We start from the raw sequence: 19,856 nt of genomic DNA, 5'->3' as shown, positions 1-19,856 counted from the left end.
GGCCTCATCAGTAAAATGGAAGAAGGGAGGGCTCAGACAAGAAGGGCTCCAAGATCTTTTCCAGTGAATTCCTGACACTTGAGGCTTTTGGCTAAAGCTGCCAAGGATCTAGGGAAATCAGCTTGGGGGTTGTTCTCTGGCATTCTTGCCTCCTTAAGAAATGCCCCGGGAGGGGGCTGGACTGGCACGGTCAGTCTTATTGGCTTGGTTGCAGGGGAAGCAATCAATGTGCTGGTTGCAAATAAGGGCCATAGTGGATCTGCTCTCCCCCAAGATGGGCCCTGCTGAGAATGACTGCATGCCATGTCCCCTCAAGTTCATGCCAATTAACTAACACTCTCATTTGGAAGACAACGCCTCCTAAAACACACCGTGACTTCTGAGGAGCTGGGTAACCAACTCTGCCTGCTGCAATTTCCTCAATCTAAGGTCACTCTGGCTCCAGCTCCATGAAGGAGGAGGCCTCCAGGCCCTGCAGCCTGACCTTTCCTTCCTCCTTCCCTTGGCCTCATAATTAGTCGTCGTCATCTTCCTGGTGAGCTGGAAAGCTGAGGGCAGGGGCCATGCAGTCGTTGGTACCACAATTCACGTTGGCCTGGGTCCAGCTTAGATAATACATCCCACCACCCTCAACGCCCCCTCACTTCCTCTCGGATGGATATGTGAAGCATCTGGGAAGTCAACAGCTGCCGCCTTATACCCCAAAGAGGGTGGTGAGGTAATCCCCATACATAGTCTGACAAGTGCCGCGGGGTGAAAGGGGCTCTGTGTGGAGGAGAGTGCATTACTGTATTGCTCTGGACTTCCAGGAGCACTCCACTGATGTCCTGGCACCGGAGAGAGATGAAAAGTTAACCGGGTTTTCTCGCCTCCACAAAAGCATCTTTCATCCCACAACAGACTCCAGATTGGAGGGAAGATTTCACCACACAGTGGCCAGAGACAAGAAGCTCTGTTGAAGTCCCTGACCATCCACCCCCACCCATTTCTGAGGACCCCTCTGTAACCCAGAAAGCTCGGGAGACAGACACACGGAGCCTCACAACGGGAATGCTAATGTGTTTCAGGATGGAGAAGCGGGCCAATATTCAGATGTGACTGGAGTTGGCCCTGAGAGAGCAGGCTGTCACCTGGGCTGATGGGTGCTCTGCGATGCTGAACGATGGTGACTCTCCAAGGAGAAGGGCAGCATCCATGGCGAAGGCGGCTCCAGTCCAGCTGTTAGCAGGAAGAGAAAGGCAAAGTCATCCTGACTGAACCCACCTAAGTGCCAGGTCCCGACGACTGTGAGGAGAAATGAGAACTCAGTGAGTGTCTAAGGCAGCAGTGGAGCGGCTTTCCCTCCAGCCCTCCGCCCACTGCAGCCCTGCCCTCCTCAGAGATTCCGTCATGCTTACCCAGAGCACACTCTGGAGGATAAGGATGCGGGAGAACAGTGCTCCTTGCCACTGAACTTCTCAGGAGGCAGCAACAGCAATGACGAATTCAGCACTGTGTTTTTACCTCCAGTCAAAGTCAAAACAGCCAGTGCCCACAATTCCAGCCTCATCCTGTGGGATGAAACCAAATCCAGAGGGAGTGTCGGGGAGAGCACAGTATCCAGGATGGCCTTTTGTTCTTTTTTGACTTTGAAATTCTTATCACATAAATATTACCTTTCAAAGAAAATGTCTATAGTACAAAAAAAGTATGTAAATGATACAACCATTCTCTCCAGAAGTAATCTTATGTGTCCTATGAGATCATCTAGGTGTATCTACATATGCTCTTATCCGCCCCCAAATTGTTTTCCCTCCAGAAATATTACATAGAGTTGTATCATGTTAAGTGTTTAACTTTTGTAAATTTAACTATTTGTGCCAGGGTCATTTCACTAACCAAGCACATGCCCCAGAATAAGCGTGAGCAGGGAGAGTGGTGCCAAGATTTCAGTTCTCTCAAGTGAGTCCAGTGTTTAAAGAAACATTTTTCCTTCAAGTCCCTAAATTCAAGGCATGTACTTCATCTGGAGCTCAAATAGGGAGATGGTGATCTGTTCCAGTGCTGAGGAACACTAGATGTGCTGATCGTTACAAAAGGGCAAGTGAGGCTCCAACAAGACACCTTCCTAAGGTGTCTATAAGGTGTCTTCCTAAGGTGTCTAAGAGCAATCTGGAATATATGCCATTTTATCTAACTCCACTTGGGACCCACCCCTCAGTAAGATGATTCTACTGGTGATACACTATTCCGTTTCTTTCCATTTAGTTTATCTTGGAAGTTGTTCTAAATCAGTATCTATAGATGTCTTGTTCTTCAAGTGCTTATTGTAAGCTATTTCACAGCATGAATGTATGGGATGTTCTTTGGAAAGAGTTCTATTTTCATACCATAAAGAAAGAGAAATGTCACCATTAAAAAAGACACAAACTAAGAACGAATTTACAAACCAAGAATATAACATTTTATTCATTTCCGGATTACGAGTATTACACAGCATATACATATATTTAGATAATATATAAAACAAAGAACAAACCATAGGAAGAAATATCGGTCTGAAATTGCCTTTACGGGACATCTTTAATTCTGTAAGTTCATGGTAAATGTATCTCCCCACACACCGAGGCAGGCAGCAAGATAAACTCTGGCATTCATGTATCAAAGGACAGCTTATCCCCCACTGTACTTACAATGCACGGCACGGTCACTGGTAGCCACGACCAGGGACGCCAAGGAGTAGGCAAAAGAACCGCAGCACAGTGAACTAATATAAATATTTGTTTTTTGCATTGTCCTCCAGATAGTTTCCTTTTTAAACTAAGAGTCACATCCAGGGTCTATCCCTTGAGTTGCATTCGAGTTATTGCTGGAGGGGAAAGAAAAAAAAGTAGAATAAAGGCATCAGTTTAAGTTATTAGAAAACAGACGGTCAGTGCCACTGACCCCCTACCTCTAGTGACACTCAAGGGGATGCTGGACTGTGGGGAGATGCATATGTGTCACCAGTGGGCAGGCATGTAAGCACCCATCGTCGTGTCAGAGGGGACAGATCAGCTGATAGTAATTTGGGGCTGATGAAGAGGTCCAGATGAAGATATTCTGCAAGGAAGGCCTGGGAGCAGAAAGCAGCAGGATGCCCCCCAGGAGGGACAGTATCACTTCATGGAGGTGAGACAGCAGTAACAGAACATTTCATGGGATCATTCCTGATTCAGTGCTGGTGGTGGAAGACCTAAGACCTTATGATGTAAAAGTCCTCCATACTCCATGTCAACAGAGAGAGGCTCTGCAGCTGAACTTGTAGAACAGAGCACTTTCCAGGGACACAGCTTCTCCAACTCACTGTCTGGTCTTCCTCTGAGGAAAGCTGGCTTACCTTTGCCTTATTCTGAACTGGGAGATACAGTTTGAACTCTGCTGGCAGTTCGTCTTCTGAGTAGAGTCTGTCTGAGAAGTAAACCCGTCGGATGCGACAGTTTGCATGGATCTGTGGATGCAAGACTTAAAATAAGTCTCTTAAAATAAGACACAAAATATGACTGTCCTTCCTCTTTTCCTGATTTTCCTCGAGCCCCCCGCATGGTGTTGTCAAAGCTTCACCTCTTTGGCATCTCCTCAGCGTGGCTTAGAGGTAGATTCTGACAAGAGGGAGATTTTACTTGCTGTATTCTCCCACTGTATCTGAGCAGATTCCTGAGTAGGTCCTGGGGCTCTCTGAGGTGAAAGCCCCCTGGACAGTGACTTGGGAACTTTAGCCTGAAACCCACACTGTTCTGTCACCTGGGTCACAAGCCAGTAACAAACAGAGCCTAGACCCCTCTCCCATTTGGGGCTCCATCTGGAAAAGGAGCCAGTACCTGCACCCTGAGGGTCTCAATGTAATTTGTGCCATATGCCCGCCGAGTGAAGTCTGACAGGTTGAACTGAATCTGGTTCCAGCCGTCATCCAGCCGCATGGGCATGGTACAGATGAAGGGTTTGACCCTGGTGGTGCTCTGGTAGTTACTTGCCCGAAACCGCCGACGCACATTCTTGTCATCTAGTACCTATGAAATATAGAGAAGAATCACATTAACTCCATCTTGGAAGAAGCAAACAACCCTGATAAGACAAGGACCTGAAACTCCCACAGCCTGGTTTCCCAAGGCTGAGACCCAAGGGAGAATAAACAAACCAGATACAGGTCACATTGGATGCAGACGGCCCGGAAGTAGCTAGTTTATCTTGTCTGTTGCCAAGACAACACCAGCTGCTTATGACATATGACACATGCATCAGGCCCCCAAGACCATAGCATGATTCCATAAACATTCTTCCCTTTGAAAAATTAAAAAAGCTAGACTTGAGACCAACAATAGCCCAGTGTTAAACAGTAACTTCCCAAATGGACACTACTCTAACCCTCAAGCTTTGAACTCCTGTAGCTACTGATTAGATTTTCTAGATGCTTACTGCTTCTTTTAAAACTTGGCATTAAACTTTGATTAATAATACCAAAATTATGCCATAATAATAATGGTTGCATCAAGTGTACAGCAGAGGCAGAAAAGAATACATACAAAAGGATAAAGATACTTTCCTGCGGCCACTTTTTTCCTATAAATTGACAGGACACCTCTTTGGTATAGCCAAGAGTGTAGAGATTCATGTGCACATACTTACCTGTACTTCAAAGGTAAAATATTTCTTCAGGTTTTTGATAATCATGACAAGGAAGGGAAGTTTAATTCCCAATGTTTTCTTTGGGTCTGCAGGACATGTGATATATGTGGTGCTGTAGAAAGAGGAAACACCAATAAACACACTACTTGTCTTTTCCTCTGTGGTATGCACAGCAATAACACTCAGTCCAAGAGGATAAATTGGAAGGCAGATCTAAAAGATCCAGATATGTCATCCAATGATCCCTCAACCCTTAAGTTAAGCTAATGCGTTAAAAAAAATGCTGGACTCTGAAACAAAAGCTTAACATAGCACTAGACATCAACAATAAAATATCTGAAAAACAAAGCCAGACCCGTGGATCTGGAAGTTCTTCCAGTGAAAAAAGATTTAATTCTGGTCTAAGAAACTATCAAATGATAGAAAACCAAAACTAAGACCATTGTAACACTGAAAACTACCCTGGCCACCCACTGGATGATTACTGTAAACCCATACCTCCACATAAACACATCTGAGTTAAATAGTAATAACTAAGACTTATACAGCACTGACTAAGTGCTAAGCAGGTTTTAAGTGTTTTATACACATTCACTTATTTAATCTTCACAATAATTCTACAAGGAAGATGTACTGTTATTATCCCTATTTCACAGGTGAGGAAACTAAAGCCTGGGGGATTAAGTAACTTGCCCAAGGTGAGCTCTAAGTAGCAGAGCTGGATCCACACCAGGCAGTCTGACTCTGCAGTCCATGCCATTAACCTCTATGATGTACTACCTCCTGGCATTCCGTGTCTCTGGGAGAACATAGTGGCAACCTACCTGACATTTGTTCCTTCAATCTCTAGCACCAGGGACTGGATGTCATTATCAGTGATTCTTTTGATGTGGCCATTCCGTACCTACAAGGGAGGAAATTAAACTGGTTAGTACTGAAATATCGACAAATAACTCTGTTAAGATTTTGAAGGCTGAATAGGACTATTTAAAGCAGCGGTCCCCAACCTCTTTAGCACCAGGGACCGGTTGTGTGGAAGACAATTTTTCCACGGACCGGGGTTGGGGGTGGGGTGGGATATGACGGCTCAGGCGATAATGCGAGCGATGCAGAGTGGCAGATGAAGCTTCGCCGGCTCACCCGCCACTTAACTCCTGCTGTGCGGCCCGGTTCCAAACAGGCAGCGGACCAGTACCGGTCTGTGGCCCGGGGGTTGGGGAGCCCTGCTTTAAAGAAAACCACAGTAGCCCAAGGGGCATAACACAGAAGTCTGTGACACCATATGTTAAAGCTTATGTGAAAGTAAGCCATGCTATTACCTCTATACAGGGCCCAATCAACCACCACAGGAATTGCAGGCAATTTGGCAATCTATAAATCAGGACAAATTTCTTCCCAAAGAAATCAACTCAATTTAGATTCAGCCAACGTTTACCAAGCGTCTACTATACACTAGGAACATTCCTAACAACAACGAGCTCAGTCCTAACAACAACAACAAAAATTGCAAGGTCGTTGGTGTTGTTTCCACTTTACAGACGTGGACACTGACACTCAGGGAGTGCAGATGACACACCCTAAGTAAGAGGGGCAGGATTAACGACAAGGCTTTCCACTGCCCTACACTGCCTCACATAGTTCTCTGGCCAGAAAGGCCAAATGCTGAGTGTCACTGAGAGGGAGGGTAGCAACCAAAAAACGAACGTATTACTACCCCAGGTTTACTCCTACTTCATGCTTCCTTATCTTCTATTCCCCAAGTTTCTACTTTTTCAAGTATGAATTCAAGCCCCATCTGTGCCACACACAGAAGCCTTCTTTAGCATTTTCAGTCTACACTGACCTCTCTTCTCTCTGATTCATTTTTCTTGCTCATGTAGCCTAGACTATATAATTTAGCACTTCATCCTACATTGTTTTGCATTGTTTGCCGCAACATGTAGGAGGAATATGATGGAGAGGAATCAATATTCGATACGGATTCCTCCTCTCAAAACATATTTAGGAAAGCACAATTATCTTGAAGCATTACACCCAAGCACCTTATATGGACAGAGCAGAGACATGCAAAGGCACTTCTGAGACAGGGCTGGACTGTTAGGGCTGAATGTATTAACACATGAAAAAGATCAACCAGGTTTAGAACCAGATGCATCAGAATGACAAGCATGTGGTCTTTTTCTAGGTATAGTGAAAAGGGCTGCCTGTGCTGTCATATTCAACAACTCATCATGTGGCTTTCCATGAGACTTGCATATGGGGAGAGAATACAGCGTTGAGTCTGATAGTTGTATTGTTCAACACAATTATTAATAATATGGCATTCTGTCTTTAGACATCAGCCTCTGTGTGCTCTGTTCCTGTTAATTTGATCCACTTGTGGTGTGCGTGGTATTCCCCAGGTAACACCTGATATCACTGCCCATCTTCTTCTGCCAGATGCAACTGAGTCTTGTCTCCTCAAAAAAGTATAAGCTGAAGGATAAGGACCAAGTATTAAACATCATTTATATGTTCTATAATGCTTAGTACTCTGCTAGGCATAAACTAAGCATTCAAATATTTGCTGACTTCTGGAATTTGTCACCCTAAGAGTTGGCACATATGAAGAGATTCAAGGATTTTTTAAAAATTCCTGGATAACATATCCACCATGGGCTATTATGGGAAGCCAGAGATCCTAGGGTATATCACAAAGCCAGTGAGGTTACCAGCATAAAGAATGCCTTCCCACAAATCATCCTATGGTACCCATTGTCAGAGACAGAATGCTGGGTGGATGGGCCCCAGATCTCTGCCAGCGTAGCATTTCTGGATTCTCAAGTCACAAACATCACACTGAAGTGCTTCTCAAACAAAGCTGGCGACATCCAATGCCCTCCTGCTTTGAATTCTGGGCCTCTTTCCAAGGGAGATTAAAAGCACAAAGACTTGGATCACAAAAGACTTGTAGCACATGCCAACACTGCCCACCTCATTCCCCATATAAATGCTCCCAAAGCGGCAATATTCCCCTTCTATTTGCTAGCCCACAGCTGCTGTGGAAAATCATGCAGACTTCTTGGTAAAGGAGGAATTCATCAAGAAATTTTTCCATGTAATATGTTGCAGGCACATTGATAAGAGCTGACAGTATCCCAACAAGATGCAAACACTAATTTTATAACATACCACTAATTATTCTCTATAACTTCATTCTTTCTTAAAAAGGTACCAAATGCAACAAACCAGATGGTTAAATTTAAAGGATTAAGTAATTAGGGTCCAAAGACTACTACTGCTAAAAGGCAACACGTTGCAATTTATCCAACATTGTAAGTGGGACCTCAGATCTTACATCCTGGAAGGTCTCTCTGACCACAGTCACAGGAAGCCTCCCTCAGCTCTAGAAAACCCAGCCAGATTTCACAGGGAGGAAATGTTAGGACATTTGCCTTCTGCCCATCTCAAAGTTTATAGCACTCCAGTAAATGTGACTACTCAGGTCTTTACAGAAGAAAACAATGCCTTACACTGCACACAGAAGCCAACAGACTAAAAGCCAAAACAGACTTTGTGTATTCTTACACTTCTGTCCCAGGGGCAAACTAACTTTCAGTTGGACTGTCAGTAACTTCTTAAGAGAAATTTCTTTCACAACAAACTACCACACTCACAAACTTAATTCTTACAAAATTAATTAACGTAGCCCGTAAAACACGAGAACCCAGAGGGGGAAAAGGCAGCTTTTTCAAAGGAATGCCCAACAGTCTCTCTAGAGTTTTAACCTGCCTAGTGGCGAGAACAGTCTAAATAGAGCTTTGCCCAAGGAGAAAGTTCAGTCCTCAAAGAAGAAAAGTATTCTCATATCACAAGCTGCCAGAGCTTTAAAATCAAATTAAGTTGATTTCTTAGTGAATTATGATTTTTATTCTTTATTAAGTTCAAAGGGCTGTAAATACAAATTCACTGAAAGAAGAGTGGAGTGAGGCCGGGGGTGCAATTAACCAGAGATATGGGTGGGAAATGTCCCCAAACCTCTCTCTAGGCTCTAAAACTACGATCAAAGGAGAAAGACAGGTGGACAATTTGGGGCAAGGCCTCCCAACCACCCTGGCAATCTGGCTGTCACTGCCTTAAGTTGTAAAGGTCTTCCAGGAAGCAAGCCCCTCCCCAGTCCAGCTTCTGACAAACATGTATAACAAGACACATGGACTCAGAAAGCATCAACTTCCTTTCCTTAGCTTCTTCCAGTTCAGAGGCCACTAGGCAGGCCTGGCTTTGAAATGAAGATAAGATGAACTGGTCAGCATTTATTGCACATGGTGGAAGTAGGTTTTATTTTACTTCCCTCTCTAAATTAGAAAGTGCCTATTGTTTTTGACTTGCTAATTTTTTTAATTTCATGACACATTCCTGTAGTGTGGCCTATGAGTGTTTTATTCCTCCAAAATAATGATAATAAATAAAGCCAATCTTACAATTTTTAATTTCATGAACTCCTCCCCCCACCCCCCACGGGCCCCAACTATGAGGTGGAGTTAATTTAGAAGCTTCAGAACCCAGGCTACTGGCAATTAACAATCAGAATGGTTCTCAGCCCCTGCAGGCACCAAGAAGGGAATCTTCAAGCCCTTTTTTGCAATCACTCTCCCAGGCTTTCCATGGTTGCTGGGACAACTAATAAAGAACACTGATTTTTTTTTTCCCCCAATGTAAGCCCCAGGGAGGAGGGTCAAAGCTGAGGGGGGAAATACTACTGGGATAGGGAGGAAGCTGGCCAATGCTCTATATTTCATCAAGTGCTTTAAAAATAACACGAGTTGTATCCGTTCCCTACTCCCACCTTTCTTTTTTGTGGCTCCACCCACTTATCCTGGCAGACAGCTGAGCCCTCAGCCATCTGGCATCCTAGTCTTAATGACACATGTTCCAATTTACATTAAGCCTTTAGAGCTGTCCATTTCAGCAGGAAAGTTTCTGCCCTGAGCTAGGGGCTGGGCTCTAAGTCAGAAAACAGGCAGAGGGAGACCTCTGTGGGGAGAGCTGGGCATAGCTCTGTCTCAAGGCCTGGGCCTTATAGGCTCCAGTGGGTTAAAGGCTTCTCACCCTTTGCGGCACTTAACAGGGACTATCCAAACAGCAGACAGGCAACTTTGGACATTTACAAACAGCCCTTTAGTTAAAGTAAGGACAATAATATGTATTGCTAACCAGGCTCTTCCTAAGAATGCCTTGAAAGGGCAAGTGTAACTAAAACCCAGGCCTTTGCCCAATTATAGTAAAAGTTATTTTTTGGAAAAATGAATAACATCCTCAGATTGACCCAGGGATAATCTGAAAAAAATAGTTTTAGTACTTTCATGTCCAAATGCTCTCAATTCTACTACTAGAAATTTAACATGTACCAACAAGGTTTGCTAATTAAAAGTTAGGGTGTGGGAACTTTTTTTCTGGAGAGAGACTTTGTTCATTTTTAAAATTAGGAACTGGGAATGGGACTCTAATATTTTCCAGCAACAACCACAAAAACTCTGGTTCTAATATTTCGTTTGGGAATGGGGAGGATCAGCAGCAGAAAGAAAGAGAAGCTTGTATGAATTAACAGTCTCATGTAGTAGACTTTTAGGGTATTACCAGTAAAGTCTGAAAGTCACATGTTTTACACAGGCATAAGTGGGAAAAGAACCTCCTGGTATTTTCTTTACAAACCAGAAGTAATGTTTACATTAAACATAAAAAGTCCTTTAATAATGTAGTATTTGCTGATCCCAGAAGTTAACGGAGCATTAAGAAATCCCTAATTTCTGCTAAACTCTTGGTTTGAAAAATTACAAAGGTCTCTATCAGGAAGCTTACCGTCCAGCCAGGAATACAGATCTTGAGAAGCTAATTTCAAGTATGATGAGAAGGAAGTAGAGGTTCTATAAGTGGATATAAATTAACTTAACCTGAGGAAGTACCTTTGCGCTGAGACGTAGAGACTAACGAAGAGGGGTAGGAGTGGGTCCCAGCAGAGGGGCCGGCAAGTACAAAAGCCTAAAGCGGGGAGAGAACAGACTTCTTTCAGTTCAGTAGGAGGTCAATACTAGAAGGGGGATCCTGTGGGACGTCAGCCTGGAGAACTAGTTAAGCAGGTACCAGACCACAGTCTGTGTGGCCTTAGAGCCATGTTACGGTTTTGGATTGGGAAAGCCATGGTACACTGACTAAATTATTCTCATTTCAGAAGTCTGGAGTTACTGTACTTCCTATTCCTAGGCATCTGAATATCGGGCTCAGTTATAAATTTTTCACTTACTCTTGAGCAAATGCCTCAGTTCCCTGCCCTACTTAATACTGTGTGCCATAACTGTTGCTAAGCATTTATATACATCTTCATTTAATCTCCATAACCATGAGAAGGAGGTGGATTACAAGATGAGAGAACTGAGTAGTTGAGTACTTGCCCAAGGTTACACAGCACAGGACATATGACAGAGCCAGGACGCAAATCCAAGGTGTCTGACCACACTCTGGCACTGGGGTTTCAAGGTAAGATACTATTCTTCCCCTTAAGGAACCTGTAGTCTAGTGGGAGATATACAATAAATAGGCAACTGCCATTCAGCGTGATATAGAGCGCCACAGGAGCACAAAGGAGATATAAACATTATTTCATTGGGAACTTAAGCTGAGATTTGAAGGATGAGATGGGGGGAGGTGCTGAGAACTTCAGAGTGTCAGATAAATGCAGGTATTGCAAATGTAGCCACACCCCCAAAATAAATTTGCAAATTAAATGTTATTATGAATATGGCATTCACTCCTCATATTCATAAGGAGGCACAGAGCCTAAATGAAGCCAAACCTAAGTTTTCCAAGACTGCTCTTCACCGTAAACAAATAACAGAAATTCTCTCTCCATACACTAAGGAAGGAGAATAGTAAAATTTTGTGAAATCAAAATATGTAACAACTAAAAACAGGCACTTATAGCCAATATGTACCTACTAGCAGAGGGCAGGGTCATTTCTAGATAAATGTGGACAGTCCTTCCCTCCCTCCATCAAACTTTGCCCTTATTACAACTTCTCCTTATTTGGAATCATGGGAATGGGGAAAATGTCTTCTCTTCCCTAACTTTGTATCTCCCCAAATCTACACAATGCCTGTCACTTAGCTGTTGCTCAATAAATCTTTGATAAGAGTATCAGTTCCCAGTGTTTCCCCTTCTGGACTGGATTCCCAACACTTTCTGAGGACTTTATAATACAAATGAGTAAAGGAACACATACACCAAAGCCTATGGATCTGGCCCCAAACTTTCCGTTTTTTCCTCCCTTTCCTTCTCTTGCCTCAAGGGGGAAAAATTCACAGATAAACACTTTTCAATCTAGTCTAAACAAGAAGAGTAGAAACATATAATGCACTTTTACTATTATGAGAATTTTGCTTAAAATGAATGTTCCTCTAAAGGTTTTCTTTGCCAAAATGTCCACTTAATTTACTCCATGTAACCCCGCCAGTTGATCTAACAATGTTTTCACACAGGTTTATGTCATTAGGGTACCATCCGACCTCTAGTGGCGTTGTTAAGGGACACAGTGCACCATGGTTACTTTGCTTTTATATTCCGTGTGCAAACATGTTGACTACTCAAAAAGCTGCATTTGAAAAATAAAACACACTACAAAAGATCAAGCCCGGAAGGGTTAAAATGGGGCAACTCTGATAAAAGTTTCACCTGATAGAAATGCTGAGGCCTCTCTACCACTGGAATTCTTTGTGTTGGTAAGTTCTCTGACCTGCTCTGAAAACCTCTCCTCCTAGATCAAGCCCCATTCTCTATATCAATTGCCTCATATCGACACTTTGGTTACAATCCCAAGTTCAACTGGCATACAATCCACTCTCTCCTTGCCTTTGGACAGTCCAAAATTAAGTCAAGCCACAGCTGAGAAGCCATCATCTTTACAAAGTTCCCAGGTACACTCATTCCGGGTTCTCTTTGTAGAGGTACAATTTCGGAGTTTAAAGTGTTTTTTATTCCAATTTGAACAAAACCATGGAACTGAAAAACTCAGTAAAATGTAGGAAAACAGTTAAGGAGCTGCTCTCTTGGGTAGTAAGTAACTCTTGGCATTAGCTCTAGTTTGTGGACAGAATCACTGTGAAAGAGGAGAGCTGGTCAGATTTCTCACACATGCGTAAGGCCAAACTCATTAAATTCAGATCTTTCAACTATCTTATAAAAATGACATTGTGAACACACCATCCCCAAAGCTGCTCTCAGAAAGCAGAATTCCCTAGTGGCAACAGGCAGAAGGCTGTCCATGTTCTCTCCTAATCTCTCTATGTGGCCCCAAACCTTCATCTGTGGATAAGGGAAGACAGGGAATTGTTCTGAGATGATATCCAAAATTCTTGGCCTCATTACCAATGAACTGCTTATTTACATTATCCTACATTCTTCTCTATAAAAACAGCATTCAACATACCACCTCTCTCCATTTTCCCCGAAGGACTGAAGTACTAAGGTTATACCCTAAATCACCTGTCTTCTCAATGTACAGTGCTTTATATTAACTTATATTCAAAAAAGGGTACAGATGACTGGGAATTCGCATGAGAAAGGAAATATCAAAGTAATTAAATACAGACCAACTCATAGATTGCTAGGCACACATGCCCCCAATCAACATCTCCAAAAAGTGGACAGGGTCACCATCTCCCAGTCAGTGAAAGTTATCATCGAGTGGACGCCTGAATAAAGATGATGAGGCTTGTACTTGGCGTTCAGCTTGTTAACACAGACAACACTTTATCACCATTTTGCAATTTCCCTGATGGAGATCAGCCACTGAAAGCAGAGTACAGACCCCAAGTCACAGTGAGTGTGGAGCAGGTGCCAAAGGCCACCGAATTCTGGCTTGGTTGGGATCAGTGGGAGGAAGGGAGCAAATGAATGAAACCCAAACATAACTGAGTTCTGGCTGTGCCTCTATAAGGGGGCCTGGAACAAAGGCTCTGTGTCTAGTGGCCAGCACAGTGCCTGGTACAACACAGGATATCAGTAAATATTTGTGCAATCAGTGAACAGCGGTTCCTTTCATCTGCGCGTTCCCGAAGCAACCTCACGTGAGTTAACGCTTTTCATGCCGTGAGACGGGCACTATCGACCCCACCACATAGATGCGGACACTGAGGCTGAAGAACCGACTGGCCCAGTCAAGTCTGCGGCGAGGGACCACTATCCTAACCACACTACTGCCGCAGAACACTTAAACCCCAGGCACGCCCACCCCACAATGCATCCCCCGCTGCTTACACGACGCCCCCACATGGCGCCTCAGTCACGCCAGGCTGGGGACAGGGGATAGCAGAGACCGCCCGGCCTCCCCCAGGCCCTAGTTCGACACAACTACCCGCTACCCCGGGCCCAGCCCCGGGCCCCCGCCCCGCCGCCGCCCCCAGCCCCTGACCTTTTTGTCCCAGATTTGCAGGGGCTTGCTGCCAATGCTGTAGAGGATAGAAAGGAAGCCGCTCTGGAACGTGTTCTTGAACATCTCGCCCGCGGCCTTCTCCTCAGCCGCTCCGAAGCCGACCTAAATATGGGCACCAAGTGGCGAAGGCAAAACAGGGGGCCGGCCCTGGTCCGAAGAAGGGACGCTGCGCTCCTGACCTCCCAATCGGTAGCCACAGACAGCTGGACTTGGACGCGGGACGCTGCGTCCGTGAACTTCAGCTCCTAGAAGAACTACGCCACCTAAACCCAGAAACCACAGCAACTGCCGCCCGCGCCGTTCTCCCCTCCTTAAATGGAGGCGGCGGCCTCCCGCCGCCTGCGATGGATCCCTCCGCCCACTTGAGCCCGCCCCCTGAGAGCGCTGAGCCCAATCCCGCCACAGGACTCACAGACTTCCTGTTCCTTCCGCTCTTAAGCCCCGCCCTAGTTCCGCCTCCTCGTGAAAAGAACTCCTTTGCCAAGGGACTATTTTCCCATCGTTGTCCCATAGCTGCTTCTAGAAAGCGGAAGGAGACAGGATTATAGAATATGTTGTTAGCAGCTACGTGGTGTCATGGAAACCTGGCGGGGGTGGGGTCAAAGCGCGTGAAGACCAGGCCCCGCCCCCTAAGGGGCTAGGAGGAGTTACAAAGGCAAAAGAAAAGTGAGGAAGGGCACGGAAGGTGGCTCGGATAAGCTTACCTGGTGTCCTGCGAATGACAAATAAATACTTGTTGGCCGAGTACTGGATAAGGTTAAAGCAGCTAACCAGTATTGCGCAGTAACTGTGCTAAATGCCTTACAGGCATCATTGCTTTAATTATTGACAGGATCGTTATGAATACTCCACATAACTTGTGGGATGAAGTCAAAGCAATACCTGGAGGAAAATTTATCGCCTTAAATGCATGATTAGAAAACAAGGCCTGAACATCAGGATAAAAGCAGAAATTAATGCAATTAAAATAAAGTTGAGTTGGTTGAGTTGAATAAACAGCTGGTTTTTTTAAAAAATCAATTCTTAGAATTTTTTTTTTTATAAATTTATTTTTATTTTTGGCTGAGTTGGGTCTTCATTGCTGCTCATGGGCTTTCTCTAGTTGCGGCAAGCAGGGGCTAATCTTCTTCGTCCCGGTGCAGGGACTTCTCCTTGTGGTAGCTTCTCCTGTTGTGGAGCACAGGCTGTAGGTGCACAGGCTCACTAGCTGTGGCACGTGGGCTCAGTAGTTGTGGCTCATAGGCTCTAGAGCGCAGGCTCAGTAGTTGTGGCACACAGTCTTAGTTGCTCCATGGCATGCGGGATCTTCCCAGACCACGGCTCGAACCCATGTCTCCGGCATTGGCAGGCCGATTCTTAACCACTGCGCCACCAGGGAAGCCCTAGAACATTTTTTAAAAGACATAAAATAAGCTATGGTATTTCAAGTGTGGAAGAAATCCCAAATGTTGGACACCAGTCACTCACTGAGCATTTACCTGGATATTACTCTGTGTTCAGGCCTGTGTTGGGTATTGTGGCTGACAGAAAAGGAGTTTGCAGCTAACTTCACTGTAACAACTAATGTCATCATTGTAATAACTAATAATTCCTAACATCAACTGAGCATTTATTTTGTGTCAGGCATATAATAGAGTGCCTTAGCCTTTATTAAATCATTTAATCCTCATGGCAATGCCGTGAACAGTCCAACCAGAATTTCCAGACAGAAGGAAAAATATGGATCTTATTACAGCAGAAAGTCAAAAATGTTTATACAAAGCTGTTATTTTTGGATGATTTCTGAGGACTCTGTATAATTCAGGTCAGTGAACAATTTATCCCTTAAGGTTATTAAATTTTTCAAAATATCCTAGGGGGAAACATAATTACTGTACATTAGATTTTCTTGTGCACCTGAGTCTATTGCAGGATTTTAAAATTCTGCTCTCTTGAACGCAGACAACACCAAATGCTGGTTAGGATGTGGAACAACAGGAACAGGAATTCATTGCTGGTGGGAATGCAAATTGTACAGTGACTTTGGAAGACAGCTTGGAGATTTATTACAAAACTAAATATACTCTTAATAGGATTCAGCAACGCCACTCCTTGGTATTTACCCAAAGGAGTTGAAAACTTATGTCCATATCAACACCAGTACACAGATGTTTATAGCGGATTAGTCAAAATTGCCAAAACTTGTGAGTGACCAAGACATCCTTCAGTAGGTGAACAGCTAAATAAACTGGTACACCCAGACAGTGGAATATTATTCAGCACTATAAAAGAAATGAGCTATCGAGCCATGAAAAGACATGGAGGAAACTTAAATGCATGTTACTAAGTGAGAGAAGCCAATACGAAAAGGCTACATACTGTATAATTTCTACTATATGACATTCTAGAAAAGGCATGGAGTCAATAAAAACATCAGTGCTTTCCAGGGGTAGGGGGGTGGGGAACGATGAATAGTCAGAGCACAGAGGATTTTTAGCGCAGTGAAAACATCCTGTATGATACCATAATGATGGATACATGTCACTATACATTTGTCCAAACCCATAGAATGTAAAACACAAAGAGTGAACTCTAATATAAACTATGGACTTTGGGTGATTATCATGTGTCAGTGTAGGCTCATTAATTGTGACAAATGTACCACTCTAGTGGGGGATGTTGATAATGGAGGCCATGCATGTGTGGGGGCAGGAAATATATAGAAAATGTGTACCTTCCCCTCAATTTTACTGTGAACCTAAAACTGCTCCAAAAATAAGGTCTTAATTTAAAAACAACAACCTTAGAACTATCTTCAAGACCTTGAGGTAGACAAAGATTTCTTAAATAGGACACAAAATGTACTAACATAAAAGAAAATATTAATAAGTTGAATGTCATTATAATTTTAAAAGTCTGTTAATTAAAAGACAAGATTAAGAAAGTGAAAAGGCATATCACGATCTGGGAGGACGTATGTGCAATACATACACCAGACAAAAAAAATCTTTTATCCAGAATATATAAAGAACTCCCACAAATTAATAAGAAAAAGACAGAAAACCCAATTTTGAAAAACAAAAGAAAATATTCAAATGACCGATAAGCATATGGAAAGATGCTCACCATATCTTGTCATCAGGAAAATGCAAATTTAAATCATGAGACACTGCTGCAGATCAACCAGAATGGCTAAAATTAAAAGGACTGACAATACCCACTGATAGGGAGGATGTGGAGCAACTGGCACATTCATACTTTTTTTTTTATATAAATTTATTTATTTCTGGCTGCGTTGGGTCTTTGTTGCTGCACGCGGGCTTCCTCTGGTTGCAGCGAGCAGGGGTTACTCTTCGTTGCAGTGCGTGGGCTTCTCATTGCAGTGGCTTCTCTTGTTGTGGAGCACGGTCTCTAGGCGCGCGGACTTCAGTAGTTGCAGCACGCAGGCTCAGTAGTTGTGGTGTGCAGGCTCAGTAGTTGTGGCGCACGGGCTTAGTCGCTCCACGGCATGTGGGATCTTCCCAGACCAGGGATCGAACCCGTGTCCCCTGCATTGGCAGGCGGATTCTCAACCACTGCACCACCAGGGAAGCCCACATTCATACCTTCTTGATGGAAGTATAAATTGGTTCAGCCACTTTGGAAAACTGTTTGATAATGTCTACTGAATCTAGACATATATATACTCTGTGACTGAGAAATTCTAATGCTGGGTACCAAACAGAAATGCTTGTTTATGTCCATAAAAGACATGTACAGAAATGTTCTTAGCAATGTCATTTATAATAGCCCTAAACTAGAAACAACTCAAATGTCCATCAACAATAGATGGGGACTTTCCGGGTGGCGCAGCGGTTAAGAATCCACCTGCCAATGCAGGGGACACGGGTTCGAGCCCTGGTCTGGGAAGATCCCACACGCTGCAGAGCAACTAAGCCCGTGTGCCACAACTACTGAGCCTGCGCTCTACAGCCCGCGAGCCACAACTACTGAAGCCTGCGCATTCTAGGGCCCGCGTGCTGCAACTACTGAGCCTGCGTGCTGCAACTACAGAAGCCTGAGCGCCTAGAGCCCATGCTCCGCAATAAAAGAAGCCACCGCACCGCAATGAAGAATAGCCCCTGCGTGACACAACGAGAAAGCCCGCGCGCAAAGACCCAACGCAGCCAAGAAAAAAAAAAAAGAAGGGGCTTAGTTTGTTAACCTGCAGTTTGGGTAGAACCATTGCAGAAGCAGCAAGCAATTCTGTGCCTGGCCCAGAATCTCTGACCATGAACGAATCACAGTCCTGCGTTTAGATAGAATATCTCACCTTGGTGGGATAAGTGTCAAAATACACACAGAGACTATGGGAAGTAAATCAAATTCATAATATCAGTAATCCATGTCAAACAGAGGAATAAGTTTGATTATTGTGATATTTTGTTATTTAAGATATTTGAAATAGTTAACTCATTTAGAGGATTAGAGGATATGGTACTTTGAATTTAATTTGAAATGCTTAAAGGAATTTGAAATTAGGTCTGCAATTTTAGTTTTAAAGTGCTAAGAAAATTTAATTAAGTTTGTAAACAACGTTTGATTGATTAAATCTATGAGTTTAGACTTAGATATGTTAGTATATGAATGCTTAGGAAGATTTCAGCAGATTTTAGGTCTTTCATATTAGCTATTGGAAGTGTTTGAGCAAATCAAACAGACTAAAAATGTGGTTTACTTTGAAATTGTCTAAGGAAACTAGATTAAGTATGTGAGCAATGTTTATGGTTTAACCCATTAAGTTTTGAATTAAGTGAGCATCAAAGATTAACCAAAATAAATGTTTAAATTTACGTACAAAACCAACCAGTTTGTAGTTATAACAAGATTTGTAGACACAAGACAAATTAGATTTTTAAACGTACAGCTTCTTTCTTTTTTTAAAAATAAATTTATTTATTTATTTATTTATTTATTTATTTATTTATTTATGGCTGCTTTGGGTCTTCGTTGCTGCGTGCAGGCTTTCTCTAGTTGCAGTGAGTGGGGGCTACTCTTCGTTGTGGTGCGTGGGTTTCTCACTGCGGTGGCTTCTCGTTGCAGAGCATGGGCTCTAGGCACACGGGCTAAGTAGTTGTGGCTCAAGGGCTTAGTTGCTCCACGGCATGTGGGATCTTCCTGGACCAGTGCTCGAAGCCGTGTCCCCTGCATTGGCAGGCAGATTCTCAACCACTGCGCCACCAGGGAAATCCCAAAACGTACAGCTTTAATAACTAAGATATTATATAAAACACCCAGAACTCCAAGAATCCCTTTTAGAGCACAAAAGCCCTGGTTACTTGCTAAAATCCAGTGGACAGCATCTGTTTATGTCAGTCTGAGACCAGAAACTCCAAGCACCTGGCCACTAAAGGACACAAGGGACTTGCCACACACTGTAAGGCAGAGATTATTCTTCACCCCTCCCTGCTGATGGGAATGGGGAGATATAGGAATGAGGTGAGGGGTTGTGCCTAGAGAATCACCCTTAGCTGGGAACAAAGATGGAAGACTGCCCAAATGACTGGGGTGCTCAGCTAGCAGACGGAGGACCGCTGAATCCCAGCTCAGTGGTTATATCCAAAGACATCGTTAAAAGAGCCAGTGGCGGGCAGATGAAGCTCCTGCTAATCTGAGAGTGAAGTTCAAAGGGGACTGTGTTGGGACCCTGCATGTTATTGTTATTTTTAAAATTTATTTTTAAACTTAAATACAGTAAAATATACTCCTTTTGGTATAATTTTTTTTAAA

At 43.6% G+C, this 19,856-nt stretch overlaps 1 protein-coding gene across 1 annotated transcript; it reads right to left on the bottom strand.

Moving 5' to 3' along the window:
• Positions 1–2,458: 2,458 nt before the first annotated feature.
• On the bottom strand, positions 2,459–14,434 carry CFAP20 (cilia and flagella associated protein 20). The gene is made up of 6 exons (XM_068527759.1): positions 14,088–14,434; positions 5,469–5,548; positions 4,645–4,756; positions 3,840–4,028; positions 3,359–3,469; positions 2,459–2,848 (listed from the first exon to the last, which is right to left on the bottom strand). Exons 1-6 carry the CDS (start codon positions 14,169–14,171, stop codon positions 2,843–2,845), a joined length of 582 nt encoding a protein of 193 aa, XP_068383860.1. The 5' UTR covers positions 14,172–14,434; the 3' UTR covers positions 2,459–2,842.
• Positions 14,435–19,856: the final 5,422 nt, after the last annotated feature.

Source organism: Eschrichtius robustus, chromosome 19, assembly GCF_028021215.1.
Source record: "Eschrichtius robustus isolate mEscRob2 chromosome 19, mEscRob2.pri, whole genome shotgun sequence".
Classification (NCBI taxonomy): Eukaryota; Metazoa; Chordata; class Mammalia; order Artiodactyla; family Eschrichtiidae; genus Eschrichtius; species Eschrichtius robustus.
Note: the sequence above shows the minus strand (reverse complement) of the source record. Positions and strands in the feature narration are given on the sequence as shown.